General features: G+C 45.5%; 1 protein-coding gene across 1 annotated transcript in view; it reads left to right on the top strand.

The window, feature by feature from the left end:
- The window catches only part of LOC106571757 (uncharacterized), a 96388-nt gene extending 79077 nt beyond the window's left edge, over positions 1 to 17311 (top strand). Inside the window, exons 3-4 of the mRNA XM_014145182.3 lie at positions 5967 to 10670; positions 16334 to 17311. Coding sequence (XP_014000657.3) covers positions 5967 to 10645 — 4679 coding nt within the window. The 3' untranslated portion in view covers positions 10646 to 10670; positions 16334 to 17311. The remainder of the gene's footprint in view (positions 1 to 5966; positions 10671 to 16333) is intronic.
- The last annotated feature ends 492 nt before the right edge of the window (positions 17312 to 17803 follow it).

Raw genomic sequence — 17803 nt, 5'->3', positions numbered from 1 at the left:
TACTCACGTCGGCTACAGAGAGTGTGATCACACAGTCGTCCGGAACAGCTGATGCTCTCATGCATGCCTCAGTGTTGCTTGCCTCAAAGCGAGCATAGACGTGATTTAGCTCGTCTGTTAGGCTCGTGTCACTAGGCAGCTCTCGGCTGTGCTTCCCATGTAGACTTTATTAGTTTGCAAGCCCTGCGACATAAGATGAGCGTCGGAGCCGGTGTAGTATGATTAAATCTTAGCCCTGTATTGACGCTTTCGCTGTTTGATGGTTCGTAGCAGGGCATAGCAGGATTTCTTATAAGCTTCCAGGTTAGTCCCACACCTTGAAAGCGGCAGCTCTACCCTTTAGCTCAGTGCGAATGTTGCCTGTAATCCATGGCTTCTGGTTGGGGTATGTACGTACAGTCCCTGTGGGGACGACGTCCTTAATGCTCTTATTGATAAAGCCAGTGACTGATGTGGTGTACTCCTCAATGCCATCGGAAGAATCCCGGAACATGTTCCAGTCTGTGATAGCAAAACAGTCCTGTAGTTTAGCATCTGCTTCATCTGACCACTTTTTTATAGACCGAGTCACTGGTGCTTCCTGCTTTAATTTATGCTTGTAAGCAGGAATCAGGAGGATAGCAGTTGTGGTCGGATTTACCAAATGGAGGGTGAGGGAGAGCTTTGTACGCGTCTCTGTGTGTGGAGTACAGGTGATCTAGAATTGTTTTGCCTCTGGTTGCACATTTAACATGTTGATAGAAATTAGGTAGAACTGATTTAAGTATCCCTGCATTAACCTGTTATGGCTAGGGGGCAGTATTTTCACGGACGGATAAAAAACGTACCCGATTTAATCTGATTAGTACTCCTGCCCAGAAACTAGAATATGCATATAATTATTAGCTTTGGATAGAAAACACTCCAAAGTTTCTAAAACTGTTTGAATGGTGTCTGTGAGTATAACAGAACTCATTTGGCAGGCAAAAACCTGAGAAGATTCTGTACAGGAAGTACCCTGTCTGACCATTTCTTGGCCTTGTTGATTATCTCTATCAATTACAGGGGATCTCTGCTCTTACGTGACACTTTCTACGGCTCACATGGACTCTCAGAAGGCGGCAAAATGCTGAATCGTGGCTTTGCAGGCTCTGGCTGAAACAAAGTAGCGCGTTTGGGTAGTGGCTGGTTACAGTACTGTGAGACTCAGGCTCGTGCCCGCGTCGACCAAAAGCTTTGTTTTCCTTTGTCTGTATAGCTAAACGGAGATTCCCGGTTGGAATATTATCGCTTTTTTACGAGAAAAATGGCATAAAAATGGATTTTAAACAGCGGTTGACATGCTTCGAAGTACGGTAATGGAATATTTAGAAATCTTTTGTCACGAATTGCGCCATGCTCGCGACCCTGATTTACCATTTCGGATAGTGTCTTGGAACGCACAAACAAAACGCCGCAATTTGGATATAACGATGGATTATTTTGGACCAAACCAACATTTGTTATTGAAGTAGCAGTCCTGGGAGTGCATTCTGACGAAGACAACAAAGGTAATGAAACTTTTGTAATAGTAAATCGGAGTTTGATCAGGGCTAAACTTGGTCGGTGTCTAAATGGCTAGCCGTGATGGCTGGGCTATCTACTGAGAATATTGCAAAATGTGCTTTCACCGAAAAGCTATTTTAAAATCGGACATATCGAGTGCATAGAGGAGTTCTGTATCTATAATTCTTAAAATAATTGTTACGTTTTTTTGTGAACGTTTATCGTGAGTAATTTAGTAAATTCACCGGATGTTTGCGGGGGGGTATGCTAGTTCTGAACGTCACATGCTAATGTAAAAAAGCTGTTTTTTGATATAAATATGAACTTGATTGAACAAAACATGCATGCATTGTCTAACATAATGTCCTAGGGTTGTCATCTGATGAAGATCATCAAAGGTTAGTGCTGCATTTAGCTGTGGTTTTGTTTTTTGTGACATTATATGCTAGCTTGAAAAATGGGTGTCTGATTATTTCTGGCTGGGTACTCTGCTGACATAATCTAATGTTTTGCTTTCGCTGTAAAGCCTTTTTGAAATCGGACAGTGTGGTTAGATTAACGAGAGTCTTGTCTTTAAAATGCTGTAAAATAGTCATATGTTTGAAAAATTGAAGTTTTCGGATTTTAGAGGAATTTGTAATTCGCGCCACGCCCATCATTGGATATTGGAGCAGGTGTTCCGCTAGCGGAACGTCTAGATGTAAGAGGTTAAAGTCTCCGGCCACTAGGAGAGGAGCGCCGCCTCTGGGTGAGTGGTTTCCTGTTTGCTTATTTCCTTATATAGCTGACTGAGTGTGGTCTTATTGCCAGCATCTGTCTGTGGTGGTAAATAAACAGCCGCTAAAAGTATAGCTGAAAACTCTCTAGGCATGTAGTGTGGCCTGCAATTTATCACAATATACTCTTCAGGCGAGCTAAATCTAGAAACTTCCTTAGATTTTGTGCACCCGTTGTTGTTTACAAATATGCACAGACCACCCCCCCCCCCCCCCCCCCCCCTCATCTTACCGGAGTGTGCTGTTATTTCTTGCCGGTGCAGCGTGTATCCCGCTAGTTGAATATCCATGTCGTCATTCAGCCACGATTCCGTGAAACATAGGATATTACAGTTTTTGATGTCCCGTTGGTAGGATATTCGTGATCGTACCTCGTCTAATTTATTGTCCAATGATTGCACGTTGGCGAGTAATATTGACTGTAACGGCAGCTTTCACCCTCGCGTTCTGCGGATCCTCACGAGGCATCCAGCTCTCTGTCCTCTGTTCCTGCGTCTCTCCCTCTTGCAACTAACTGGGATGTTGGCCTTGTCGGGTGTTAGAAGAATGTCCTGTGCGTCCTGCTTGTTGAAGAAAAAATCATTGTCTAATCTGAGGTGAGTGATCGCTGTCCTGATATCCAGAGGCTTTTTTTTGCTGTAAGATACGGTTGCAGAAACATTATGTACAAAATAAGTTACAAATAATGCGAAAAAAATCACATAACAGCACAATTGGTTGGGTGACCGTAAAACTGCTGCCATTTCTTTTGCTGCCATTTTATAACCTAAACAATAAAGAAACTGCGTCTTACAGTAGATGCATGAGTGGATAAAGTCATAGCTATAATTTTGGAAGAAGCAACAGCTGAGGAGTTTACAGTATACCCTTGTCTGTAAGCTTTCTTTGTTTTGGGACTGAATCTTTGTTCAAGCGTTGGCAATGGAATTGCTTTCATTGTGAAACACACTGCAGTCTCCTCCAGGGCTTGTTGTTGGGTGGTGTCAATGATCAAACCTTTTGTTTTACGAAATCTGACTGCAATTAATCTATCAAATGATTGATTAAATCCACTCAAGGGGTCAAAATCTCTCAGCTACTGCTTTTCTAATGTGGTTTAAATTATCTTCAAATGTTGAAAATGAAATCTTTAGATACAGTTGAAGTCATTAAAACTCGTTTTTCAACCACTCCATAAATTTCTTTTTAACAAACTATTGTTTTGGCAAGTCGGTTAGGATATCTACTTTGTGCATGACAGAAGTAATTTTTCCAACAATTGTTTACAGACATTGTTTGCAGTTATTTCACTGTACCACAATTCCAGTGGGTCAGACGTTTACATACACTAAGTTAACTGTGCCTTTAAACAGCTTGGAAAATTCCAAAAAATGATGTCATGGCTTTAGAAACTTCTGATAGGCTATTTTACATAATTTGAGTCAATTGGAGGTGTACCTGTGGATCTATTTCAAGGCCTACCTTCAAACGCAGTGCCTCATTGCTTGACATCATGGGAAAAATCAAAATAAATCAGGCAAGAAATCAGAAAATAATGTAGACCTCCACAAGTCTGCTTAATCCTTGGGAGCAATTTCCAAACGCCTGAAGGTACCACGTTCATCTGTACAAACAATAGTACGAAAGTATAAACACCATTGGACCACGCAGCCGTCATACCACTCAGGAAAGAGACGCGTTCTGTCTCCTAGAGATGAACGTACTTTGGTGCGAAAAGTGCAAATCAATCCCAAAACAACAGCAAAGGACCTTTTTTATTTACCTTTACCATGACCTGTTCTGATTTTTGGTGCTGTTAGAAGCAAATCAGAATGGGACCGTAATTGATACTTATTTACTGACCTAACTAAAAAAGAACAGAGATAAAATGGCATTTTACCCAATATGGCCTTATAAATCATTGTATACCAGTGTTTAAGCCTACTCAAGGTCAATGACGACCAGCCAACAGCGCTGTAGAGATCACAATGATGTGTTAGACGTTTCTGATTTGTAATGAACCTGAGGGCTGCATGATACACTGAATCAAGTGCTCTCAGGGTAGTGGCTGAGGCCTGCATATATATAACATCACTAAAATATAAAACCGACAGTAATGTACATCGTACCAGCTCCTTCCTGGCCTCAAAAGAAAAACAAGCCTTATGCCGGTAATAAAATCGTATTTTCAGCTTGAGCTTCCTTATCAAGTTCTCTACATGCACAGTGAAGCTCAGCTTATCATCAACCCACACACCCAAATATTTGTACACTTTAACTTGCTCTATATTAGGTCCAGCCAATGTAGCAATGACATGATTTGTAACATGCCTGGCATTTGAAAATACCATGCATTTTGTTTTACCTGAATTTAGAATCAGCTTTAAATCATACAGATTCTGTTGTATGATGTTAAATGCTCTTTGGGCATTTTTAAAAGCTAAAGATAAACTACTACCACTTGAATAAAGAACAGTATCATCTGCATAAAAATGAACATCCACTGTTTCAATAATTAACCTTGTGAAGATGGTGGAGGAAGCAGGTACAAAATAATCTATATCCACAGTAAAACGAGTCCTATATCGACATAACCTGAAAGGCCGCTCAGCAAGGAAGAAGCCACTGCTCCAAAACCACCATAAAAAAGCCAGACTACGGTTTGCCACTGCACATGGGGACAAAGATCATACTTTTGGGAGAAATGTCTTCTGGTCTGATGCAAGAAAAATAGAACTGTTTGGCCATAATGACCATCCTTATGTTTGGAGGAAAAAGGGGGAGGCTTGCAAGCCGAAGAACATCATCCCAACCGTGAAGCACGGGGGTGGCAGCATCATGTTGTTGGGGTGCTTTGCTGCAGGAGGGACTGGTGCACTTCACAAAATAGATGGCATCATGAAAGAAAATTATGTGGATATATTGAAGCAACATCTCAAGACATCAGTCAGGAAGTTAAAGCTTGGTCACAAATTGGTCTTCCAAATGGACAATGACCACAAGCATACTTCCAAAGTTATGGCTTAAGGACAACAAAGTCAAGGTATTGGAGTGGCCATCACAAAGCCCTGACCTCGATCTTATTGAAAATGTGTGGCAGAACTGAAAAAGTGTGTGCGAGCAAGGAGTCCTACAAACCTCACTCAGTTACACCAGCTCTGTCAGGAGGAATGGGACAAAATTCACCCAACTTATTGTGGGAAGCTTGTGTAAGGCTACCCAAAATGTTTGACCCAAGTTTAAATTGTTTAAGGCAATGCTACCAAATACTAATTAAGTGTATGTAAACTTCTGACCCACTGGGAATGTGATGAAAGAAATAAAAGCTGAAATAAATCATTCTCTCTACAATTATTCTGACATTTCACATTCTTAAAATAAATTGGCGATCCTAAGTGGCCTAAGTCAGGGAATCTTTACTAGGATTAAATGTCAGGAATTGTGAAAAACTGAGTTGAAATGTATTTGGCTAAGGTGTATGTAAACTTCCGACTTCAACTGTACATTATATCAGTTTGATATTTTTTATTGTTTTCTACCCATTTTCCTTTTGCCCTGACAGTCTTGTTTCTAGTCTGGCTCCACCCTATGTGCCCGTGTGAGATAAAGAGTGCCTGCTGGTTGTTGTTTGTGGGAATGTGTATTACCTCAACCTAAAGATGAATACTTATCTCCCTGTCATTTCAGTTGGTGGCGTGTCCGTGTCTCAGAAGGAGGTTGTTCCTGAGATGATGGACTCCCTCCAGGCTGCGGTGGCCTCTCAGGTGAACAGAGAGAAGGAGGAGAATGAGTCTCCTGACGCCAACAACATCACCGGGCCTGAAGAGAAGGAGGTTGAGGAGAAATCGGGTGAGGCCAACGAGGTGGGTTTCAAGAAGATCTTCAATTTCATCGGCTTCAAGTTCACTCTGAAGAAGGACAAGAATGAGAAGACTGATCCGGTGCAGATGCTGAAGTTGATGGACAAGGACGTGGAAGGAGGGACTAAGGGGTCTGAGGAAACTAAAGAGGAAGCCGCCACTGCAGAGGAGAGGAAGGCGGCTGAGCCAGAGACCGCCACTGTTGAGGCTGACGCTGTTGAGGCTGCAACTCCAGTGGATGCCCCATCTGAGACTGTGGATGGAGAGGCTGCAGAGAAAGAGCCCTCGGACCCAGCTGCAGCTGCAACTACCCCACGTGGCCAGGAGGCCCCCGCGTCCCCCTTCAGAAGGTTCTTTACACAGGGAATCTTCTCCAACCAGCGCAAGAAGGCAAGTATCAAAAAGGCCAAAGAGGAGGAACCAAAAGAGAAAGCTGCTGAGGAGAAGATAAAGGAGGGAGAGGAGAAAGCAGAGGCTGGGGTGGAGCGAGAGAAAGCAAAGGAAGAGGTGAAGGAGGTGGAGCCAGTGACACTATCAGAAACTGAGACACCTGAAGCATCTGCCGAAGAGATCAACGAGGAGATCCAAGCCGAAGTTGACATGGAAATCTCAGAAGCCGCTATTACTGATTATGCCAAACAAGCAGAGGAGAATGTTGAAGGAGCTGTGGATTCAGACAAGGCCCCAGTTGAGGTCACCACCGAGGTTGAGCTTTTCTCATCCCAGAATAAGGTCAAGGCCCAGGGAAGCCCACTGAAAAAGCTCTTTACTGGGGCTGGCCTGAAGAAGCTCTCTACCAAGAAACAGAAGAAAGACAAGAAAGATACGGAGACCAAGCTGACCGAGTCTGGGGAACAGGCACCTGAACAGCTCCAACCCTCTACAGAGTCAGCAGAGGTCCAGAAACCTGACAGTGGGGCATCATCTCCAGAGGAGTCTGGTGAGCATGCCATCGGGGTGGAAGCTACCCAAGCTGAGGTCAGCCTAGAGGCTGATGAGGAGGTAACCAGATCAGACGAAGGCAAGAAGAAAGAAGGTATCATGCACTGGTCCTCCTTCAAGAAGCTGGTGACACCCAAGAAACGAGTCAAGAGGCCCTCTGAGAGCGAGGACGAGACAACTGTTGAGAAGGCCATGTCGGCCACCCTGTTCTCCACTGAGAGCGCCGTGTTTGTGGAGAAAAAGAAAGAGGAGCCGGAACTCACTGAGGAGGAGCCAAAAACCGAAACCACAGAGGACCTGGAGGGCAGCACAGAGGACCCCAAAAAGATGAAGATGGACACCTCACTCTCCTGGGAGGCCCTGATGTGTATGGGCAACAAGAAGAGGACCAGGAAGACCTCTGAAGATGAGGAGACCAAAATCGAAGAGGAGGCACCACCAACTGGGGAAGAGCAGGTTAAGACAGCAGAGTCTCCTCTTGGCAGCTCTGGAGAGGCAGACAAGGAAAACACAGTGTCATCCCCCGAACCATCCACTAGCCCCGCCGCAGGAGACTCCACCTGGGATACTCTCAAGCGTTTTGTCACCCATAGAAAGAAGCCCAAAAACGAGGAGAAGACAGATGAATCTGGTGGCGAACAGGTAATCTCAGACAGTGAAATTCCCAAAGAAGAGTCCTCCTTCTCTCTGAGGAAACTCATTCCCGGACGCAGAAAGAAGAAGCTGCTTTCCTCCAATCTGGGGTTTGTTGAGGAAGATTCCGACACACCAGCCGTGGTCCCTCTCTCAGAGTTCGACAACGAGCATGCCGAGAGTAAAGAAGAGGCTGAAGCCGAAATGACAGTGGAGACAGTGGATTCTGAGGAAGCAGCACCAATCACTCAGGTCCAATTTTCCATTGAAGAGAGATCCCCCTCTTGGATCTCAGCCACGGGGGTCATGGAAAACCTCCAGGAGATTCCACATGATCAGCTGAGTGACATCCCAGAAGAGGGTGCCGCCACCCCCAAATCTGCTGACACCACCATCGCAGAGGACATTGCAGAACAGACCTCAGAGGCAGTCTCATGCCAAAAGCAGGAACCTGAGTTGTCTGTTGCCAAGGTGACTGAAAATTCTGATGCCGAGAACATTTTAGAGCAGATCCCAGAAGCAGTCATTTGCCAGGAGCCTGATCTGTCTGTTTCTGAGGTAACTGAAGAGATGATCCCAGCCACGTATGGCAAAACCACCCCTCTGTCCAATGAGCCTGAGACAGAGTCTTTGGAGGTCCAGCAGGAGGCTGTGGAGCTGCTCAGTGATCTCCCAAGCCTGACTTCTGTGGAAATCATAGAGATCCCACTGGAGGAGGCTGCTTCCGTCCCAGAACCCACTCCGCCGATCGAGTTCGCCGAAACCAAATCAAATGTTGTCTTGATGGTGCATGAAGAAATCGAGGGTTCCGCCATCTGCACTGTCCTGGGCACCAAGGAGATCGCCAAGGTGGCTGTGGAGAAGCTTGTAATTCCCACCATGGAATGTCTAGCTGAGATCAGCAATGGTCTGTCTGCTGAAATGCCGGTAGAAGATAAGGCTGATCCAACTGAGGCGGCTGACACTAATGAAGACCCAGTGTTCCAGGCTCAAGTGGAGCAGGTCGAAAGCATATTCCTGGAGCCGCCACTAGAGAAAACTATTGAAGACATCCCAAATCCTGATATAGCCACTGAGGGTAAAGAGCATGAAGATGAAAAGGTCGTCACGATCAATAATATCAAGATGGAGGTTGAAATTGTTGAGGCCCCTGCGGTGAATGAGAACATTGTGGACCCCATTGTACCAACTGTCGAAGACTCCATTGCTGCTAACATTTTGGATGGCTCTGAGGCACCTGTCATTGAGGTCAAAAGTAAAGAAGAGATGGCTGCCGTCGAAGAGGTCACTGCTGTAGAGGAGGTGAATGAGCCTGCTGCCCGAGAAATGGTCACTTCACTAACTGATGCTAACCAGCCCACAGTCACTGAAGTGTGCGAGGCAGCCATTGTTGCCCCTGCTGAAGAGTTTGCCATTGTAAAGCAGACCACGTACCTCGTCTGCCCACTGTCTGAGTCCTTGGAAACCCAGCAAGTGGAGGTCACAGAGGCCATGGCAGTGGAAAAGGTCTCAGTGGCAGTTGCAGAGCCCGCTGGCGATGACCAAATTCAAGTGCAGGTGACTGAGGTTGGCGTTACAGAGGCTGAAGAGACAAAGGAGGCAGAGGCCATGGAGGAGACGGGCTTGGTCGTCGCTCAGGTGGTCATCCAGAGTGCTGTGGAGAAAGTGTCTGAAGCAGAGTTTGAACCCAAAGCGCCTGCCACTGCTACCATCACAACTGAAGATGCACCACCAGTCCAGGTGGTAGCAACGATAGAGAAAGAGATTGAACTAGTAGCAGAGGAGAAACCTGTCATTGCTGAAACTCCTGTAGTCCAAGTTGAGGCACCAGCACCAGAAACCCCAGCAGAGGTGTCTGCTACTCCAGAGGCACCAGCCGAGGCTGAAAAAGCACCAAAGGAAGTCCACGAGGCTGTCCAGATCATTGACACCGTTCCAGTCTCAGTTGAAATCACAAAGAGTCTCATGGAAGAGGTTACCAAGGAGGTGGAGGATGTTCTCAAAGAGGAAGTAGAGGAAATAAAACAGGAAGTGGAATTAAAGCAAGCAATGGAGGTCAATGTAAGTGTGGAGAAAGTTGTAGAGGTTGAAGTTGTAACCGAGGTGGACCAGACAGAGAGTGAGACAGATGGAAAGGCAAAGGAGGAGATCAAAGAGGTAGAGGGCAACATTGACGCATTAGAGGTTCAGGAAGTTCCACAATCTGAGGGAGAGGAAGTAGTTAATGAATTCCAACTCGAGGTTCAACAAGCTGAGGTAAAAGCGGTGGTTCAGGAAGTGATAGCAGAGGTTCCCACACCAGAGACAGCTGAAGAGAAGTCAGAAGCAACGGTTGTGACAGAAGAGACCCCAGTCCCAGATGCCCCCACAGAGACTGCTGAAGCCCCAGCCCAGCCAGAGGAGACAACTACAGAGGTTGTAGTCCCACAGACCACACAGGTGGTCATACAGGCAACAGAGATCATTGAAGAGGCAGCGGAGGAAATCATGGTGGAGGTGGTAGAAAAAGATGCCATTGTAAGCTCACCAGAGACAAAGGAAGCCCCGGCCAATGAAGACACAACAGACCCTGAACAAACGGCAGACACCCCCACCCCTGAACCCACACCAGATACCCCCGCCCCTGTTCCAACTGTCGCCGATGTTGTCGAAACAAACATGAAAGACGACAGTGCCGCAGTTCAGGAACAGACATCGGACGGCCCCCAGACAGCACTGGAAGAGCATCAAACGGATGTTTCAACAGAGGCTGTGGCTGCCATTCAAGACGCCCCAGTTAACAGCATGGAAGAGGAGGTTGCTGTTGCCATGGCTGTGACAGTTGCCAGCTCAGCGGAGCCAGCGGCAGAGAAGGCGACGTCGGTGAAGTGTGCGGAGGTGATGGTGCAGGTGATTGAGGATGTGGTGAAGGAGATCAAACCTGTCTCCTAAGAGCTCACAGTAGCATCCTGAGCAGGTGAGGAGTCTATATTATACAATTACCTTTTTTAAGCAGTGAGTGGATGTTGTCAAAGAGTTCCAAAAATATTTCCCCACAATTACTATAAATCCATTTAGTTAATGTTAGTCATCTGATCATACCCTCTGCCTTGTCTTCTACCACAAGAAAGTGAAAGAAAGTGCTTTCTTGTGTTTTACCAAGGTATTCATTCTAGATATGTTATTATGGTTATTTTATTCCACTAGCAAAAAAAGAGTGATAGAAAAGAGTACCACATTTATTTTGTTATTTCCAGAATTCCTTTGTCGGGTATCACACAATCTTCTCATGGTGGCTTTTTAAAAACAACAATGGGCCCTACTTTTATTAGGGGAGAGAGAGAGAGCAAGAGAGAGATGTAATCTACAATATATCCCATAAAGCATTCTCCACTCAGACACATGAGTCATAAAGTTATTCTGTTTTAAACTACTCTGAGTGCTCAAAGTATAACATCTTAGAAAGATCTCTTAGAAGAAGAAAAATCACTGATTGGGCTTTTCTAGATAACTCAGTTGCCTAATTGCTATCCACAGGATGGGAGATGGAGACCAGTTCCCTTTCAGTCAGCACTCTCGGTACAACACCACTTTTAGGAGTCAAACTCTCGCGACTTTGACAGGTGTAAGCATTAGGCTCGGATTCATTATTAAAATTCTTCCACTCTTCACCTCGATGTGAGCAGTAACGATTCACACTACTAAAAACAAAATTTTTGGGAACGCAAGACTATCTAACTTTGTGCCAACTAAACTGTCCCTTCATGGTAGAGCGTGCTCACCCCCTAGACTTTACGTGCTGGAGTTTGTATTTGTTCTCATAGTTTCCTAATCACAAACAATTAGTTATTCTTCATTTATTTGTGCAATGAGTAAGCTGGATAAAAATGCTACTGAGATGATGAAGGCTAAGCCGAGTTCAGTTTCGCGACCATGCCCCTAGTCATGCAGTTATTTTATATCTCCAAAAGATACTCAATATTTCTGTGTTTGTCTCGGCTTGGAGTAGAGGCATGAATGAATGACGCATTGGACACCAGGGCTTGGTGTCCAATGCTTCATTCATAGAACTGTGCCGAGTTCATTCTGCGCATGTCCCGGTGTACCGTTCTGGTGCTCGGGAAAAGCATGGGAGCTACTGTGGTGGCACATTGTCATCTTTGGCTGATGCTCTCACAGGTGCCAGACAGGGACAGACAGATGTACCCTGATGAGACGATTTTCTCCTATGGGGTTGTTCAGCTCGGCCCTGGAGGCCACACAGGCGTGGTTCAAGGTTAAAAGAAGCAGGAATAAGCGCCGCACGCTTTTCTCCCTCGGAGGTCCTTCAGGGCTGTTGGTGGAGCACCTTCCCTAAAGCCGACAGGTGGAGCCCCGCTGGCTAAGAGGGGTGCCCCAGGGGCCAGACCCAGCACCAGGGCAGATTGTTACGAGTCCGAGGCAGAGCCTCCCCAAACACCCATTGTGACAGCAGTACCCCCAAGTGGCACGGCCAATCTGGGTGTGTCACTGATGGCCAATGCCCCCGAATCCAGAGTGGACCGGGCTTCAGACAAACATTTGCACGTAAACACATCGTTTCAACCCCATTGTTCATGGGTATCAAAAGTGTTGTGTATCCCACATGTGATTTCAATCAAGCATTTTCCCTCCTCCACATTCAGACACACAGTTGTCTTCCTTGTCTTGTCGCATAAACTGAATTTAGGTGAACTATTCAAATTTTTGCAACCAGGAAATGGCGGAGTGATTTCTGCATAGTGCAGGAAATATCCTCCCTGCTCCAGAAGTAGGCAATACCGGCCCTGCTGGTACAGTCAGTATTCCGAAAAGGGAAGGGGGCTACGTTCTATTCTAGACCTTCGTACCCTAAACAAGCACCTCAGGGTTTGCACATTCAGAATGCTCACAAACCAGAGGCTGTTATGGTCCATGCGTCCCGGCGATTGGATCAGCACAATCAACCTGAAGGAGGCATATTTTAATGTGCCCATGTACCCTGGTCACAGGAAATTTTGGAGGTTCCATTATGAAGCGATAGCCTACGAGTTTTTGATCCTGTTGTGCTGACTGTCCCTCTCGCTTCGTGCCTTTTTAAAGGTAGTGGAGGCAGCTCTGGCACCCATGAGGGGCCAGTGGCTGAGGGTGTTGGCCTATCTGGACGATTGGCTGATAGCAGCAGAGTCAAGGGAACAAGCTATGTTGCACACATCCAGGCTAGTGTCCCATATTCAGTCTCTAGGTTTTATTGCAAACCAGAAAAAGAGCTGTCGGACCCCATTGCAGTGCATTCTGTTCCTGTGTCTCGAGTTAGACTTGCACGTGAATCACACTTTTTATATCCATGCAGAGGGTATCCAGGTTCTGGCTCAGCTTTGCCCAATTTTGGATTTTTTGCCAGTTCCTTTCGCCAGTGCGTTTTCGCCAGTTCCTGCGCTTACTGTGGATGATGGCTTCTATGGTAGTAGGCGTTCCCCTGGGGCTATTATTGATGCAGCCTTTCAAGCACTGGGTGCTAGCCACTCGCTTGGACACAACTCGCCACCTAAACCGGTCGCGTTGGGTGTCCATGGCATGGCTGCGGGCACTGGCCCAGTGGGAGGACCCCCAGGTACTGTCGCAAGTGGTTCTCATGGGCCAGGTGTTATTCCGCAAGGTGGTCACAACAGGGATGCGCTGTGCAATGGCTACACAATTCTGGGGATATGGACGGTGATTACTAATGTTACTGTCCCCACTACAACAACAAAAAATACTTGTCATTTTGTCCTTTAAACATTTAACTGAAATACTGTAGAATTCCTTTCCTTCCTATGGAGGACTGCTCCTACTGGGGAGTGCCAATATGGCCCACCAGTGGCTTCAAAGCCTCTCAATAGCCAATACATACAGTGCTTTCAGAAAGTATTCACACCCCTTGCCTTTTCAATATCCAGAATTTAAAATGGATTCAATATATTTTTTTCTCTCACTGGCCTACATACAATACCCTATAATTTCAAAGTGGAATTATGCTTTTGGAGAAAAAATCTGAAAAGGAAAAGCTGAAATGTCTTCAGTTAATAAGTATTCAAGCCCTTTGTTAAGCCTAAATAAGTTCAGGAGTAACAATGTGCTTAACAAGTCACAAATTGCATGGACTCTGTTTGCAATAATAGTGTTTAACATAATGTTTTTATGACTACCTCATCTCTCTACCTGACATGAATATCCCTTTGAGCATGGTGACGTTATTAATTACACTTTGGATGGTGTATCAGTACACCCAGTCACTACAAAGATACAGGCGTCCTTCCTAACTCAGTTGCCGGAGAGGAAAGAAACCGCTCAGGGATTTCACCATGAGGCTAATGGTGACTTTAAAACAGTTATAGATTTAGTGACTGTGATAAGAGAAAACTGAGGATGGATCAACATTGTAGTTACTCCACAATATTAGCCTAATTGAAAGTGAAAAGAAGGAACCCTGTACAGAATAACAATTTTCCAAAACATGCATCCTGTTTGCAGCAAGGCACAAATACTACTGCAAAACAAGTGGCAAAGCAATTCACTTTTTGTCCTGAATACAATGTGTTATGTTTGGGGCAAACCACTCTCCATATTTTCAAGCATAGTGGTGGCTGCATCATGTTATAGGTATGCTTGTAATTGTTAAGGACTGGGTGTTTTTCAGGATGCATTTTTTTATGCAATGGAGCTAAGCACAGGCAAAGTCCTAGAGGAAAACCTGGTTCAGTGTGCTTTCCACCAGACACTGGGAGATGAATTCACCTTTCAGCTGGACAATAAACTAAAACACAAGGCCAAATCTACACTGGAGATGCTTACCAAGAAGACAGTGAAATGTTTGAGTGGCCGAGTTACAGTTTTTACTTAAATCTTCTTGAAAATCTATGGCAAGAACTGAAAATGGTTGTTTAGCAATGACCAACAAACAATTGGAGTTTGAAGAATAATGGGCAAATGTGGCATAATCCAGGTGTGTAAGGCTCTTAGAGATTTACCCATAAAGACTCACAGCTGTAATCTCTGCCAAAGGGGATTCTAACATGTATTGACTTAGGGGGTTGAATACTTATCTAATCAAGACGTGTTTTTTTTGGGGGGGAAATCTTCTACAAATGTTACAATTTTTCTAAGGGGTGTGATCACTTTCTGAAGGCACTGTAGCATCAGCAAATCAACATAATTTAGTTCCTCTGGGCCTGGCCTCTGAGAGGGCGCGAGGTTTACCTCTGAAGGTTATTGCTGCTATTCAGTCTGCAAGGGCACCCTCCATGAGAGGGCTGTATGTGTATAAGTGACAGGCGTTTGAGCTCTGGTGCCAAGATAAAGGACTTGTTCATTTTCAGTGCTTCGTGAGAGACATCCTAGTGTTCCTACAGGAGCTTTTCGAGCAGCGTCGGGCATTCTCCACACTGGGGGCCCAACACTTGGTTGTTAGGTTCCTTAAAGGTGTGTGCTGTCTCAGACCGGTCTCTAAACCTATTGCGCCAACATGGGATTTGGCTATGGTTTTGGAGGCGCTCTTTGAGACTCTGGAATCGGTGGATCTTAAGATCCTCTCCTACATGACCTTCCAGCTCATGGCTTTGACCTCGGCTAAACGTGTTGGGGACCTCCACGCGTCATCCAAATACCCTTCCTGTACTCAGTTCGCCCCTGGCAACGGTAAGGGGACGTTGCATCCGAATGCTGCCTTCCCGAAAGTCATGGTTATGTCCCACTGGAATTTAGCTTTTGAGCAATTTCCCTTATTGCCTCCTCCTTTTGCTTCTGAAGCGCAACAGAGGTTACATGCCCTGTGTCCAGTACAAGCTTTACGCACGTACATTGAGCGGACCTGGGATTTCCGGTTAGGTGACCAGTTTTATGTGTGTTTTTCCAGCTCACAGCAGGGCACTCTCTAAGCGTCTCTCCCACTGTGGAGACTATCTCCCTGGCATATTGCAGAAAGGGCCAAGGGTTACATAGCGGTGTTTCGCGCCCACTCCACCAGGTGTCTGGCAGCGTCTTAGACATTATTTAAAGGGTTGACTGTAGGGCATATCTGTGCTGCGGCGAGCATCACCACTCACTTTGAGGTTTTATCGCTTGGATGTCACTGCTCCCAGTGTAGCCCACAGCATGCATACAGCTAGGACAGGAGAGGGTCATTAGGCAGCGTGTCCCGTGTGCACAATACCCAACTACTGCATCTTGAGGGGTGGAGGTCTGGGTGGTCTGCCATGGGCCATTTCATTTGGTATCCGTTGGGGCCAGCTTGGGGCGGGATTCTAGTTCCCCATACTTGTGTTGTACCACAAGTACTGACTGAAAGGGAACGTAATGTTATGAATATAACTACTGTTCCCTGAAGGAGGGAAATAAGGTACAACACCTGTTTGGCCCCGCACCGCCCGTTCCTAGGCTCTGTGAAGTGCAGTACTGAATTGAAGGAATGAATCCGAGCATCACGCTTATCACCTGTGGAAGACATGATTTTTGTTCTTCAATCGAAGTCGCTAGAGTGCAACTCCCCATAGTTATGTTGAACCTTGTTTCCCACCTTCAGGGAACAGTAGTTATGGTTATAACGTGTGTTTCCAAGGATAATGGTATCCATTTATTAATAACATGTATTTCTCTCTACCCCAGCTATAGATGCAAGAGGGTTGACTGGGAGACCGACTGTCCTGACCAGGAAGTGAGTGATAGTGAAAAGGGGAGCGAGAGAATGCTCTATGGAGAAACACACAGACTCAGCTCCAACCCACCCTGCCCAGAGTGACTGAGCGACAACTTCCCCCCTCGATTTCCCCCCTGCCCCCTTCACCCCCTCTCCTGCAGCACCAGCCCCTTCACACAGAGGTGATCCCCCCCACCCCTGGAGTGAAGCATCAATCCCCCTAAACACACACCAAGCCACTGTCCTAGTCCCACACATCTGAAGCTTCCCACCTGGCTGGTAATCAATGTGATGTACGCTTGCTGTCTTGGTGAGCTTCCATCGCCCTTGCTGCAACTCGGGAGTCTGCTGTCCCATGGAGAGTGTGTGTGTGTGTGTGTGTGTGTGTGTGTGTGTGTGTGTGTGTGTGTGTGTGTGTGTGTGTGTGTGTGTGTGTGTGTGTGTGTGTGTGTGTGTGTGTGTGTGTGTGTGTGTGTGTGGAAAAGTTAAAAGTGAGTTCGAGAAAGTGTGTGTGTGTGTGGTCTTATTATCTTGTATATTGTAATTATATTTTGTGAGTATTTTCTCATTCTCCCCATCCTTTATCTTTTCTATTTCTGATTGTATAGAATATGTGCCCCATTTTCTCATACATATGTAAGACAATGTCTGGATTTTGCAGAAATTCTACCTTAACCATGGTACAGATGTGATTTCAATGGCAGGTTCCGGTATCATTGATTACAGAGGATGAAAGCCAATAGAAGTGCAACAATCTTAAACTTTAACCTTTGACATTGTACTTACCTTCACCTTTCAGCCTGACAATATATTTTCTGCTCCTACTGTAGATAAAACATTCTTCACTGGCAGACTGACTGTGAAAAAAGTATTGTTACTTTCTGAAATATATAGTATGTCTCTGATTATCATGTAGAAATAAAATAAAGCACTATAATACACTACAATGCAAATTTGGCTGAGATAACAAGGCCTAGGAGGATGGAAAGTTGCATAATGGTAAAGGCCATCCATAGGCCACGTACTCTCATGCAATGCCATACCAATTGGCCACATAGTGGCGCTATAACAAACGATTGAAAAGGGAAATGCCCCTCACCCCATGTGACCTAAAGTCCTGAAATTCAGTACATAGGTCCCTCCCCTCACAAGGAGCAAATTTGCCTCAAGAACGCAATGGCTGCCATGATGGATTATTCGCTATTTTGAATTCTGTTGAAAAACACTCAATACTCCTCTGGCACTGAATGACCGATCTCCACAGAATTTGATACATGGCATCTACGAACGAATTTAGGAAATAAGAAAGGCTAATAGTTCTTCCATGAAGGGTATCTATATTATTATGAAGGTAAGTTAATGTTTTCATTATGAAGATTGCATTTATACTGATTTGAATATCTAAATAACTAGGGTTTTGCAATGTCATCCTAAGACTT

This window comes from Salmo salar, chromosome 15 (assembly GCF_965601325.2).
Source record: "Salmo salar chromosome 15, fSalSal1, whole genome shotgun sequence".
NCBI classification, from domain to species: Eukaryota; Metazoa; Chordata; class Actinopteri; order Salmoniformes; family Salmonidae; genus Salmo; species Salmo salar.
Note: the sequence above shows the minus strand (reverse complement) of the source record. Positions and strands in the feature narration are given on the sequence as shown.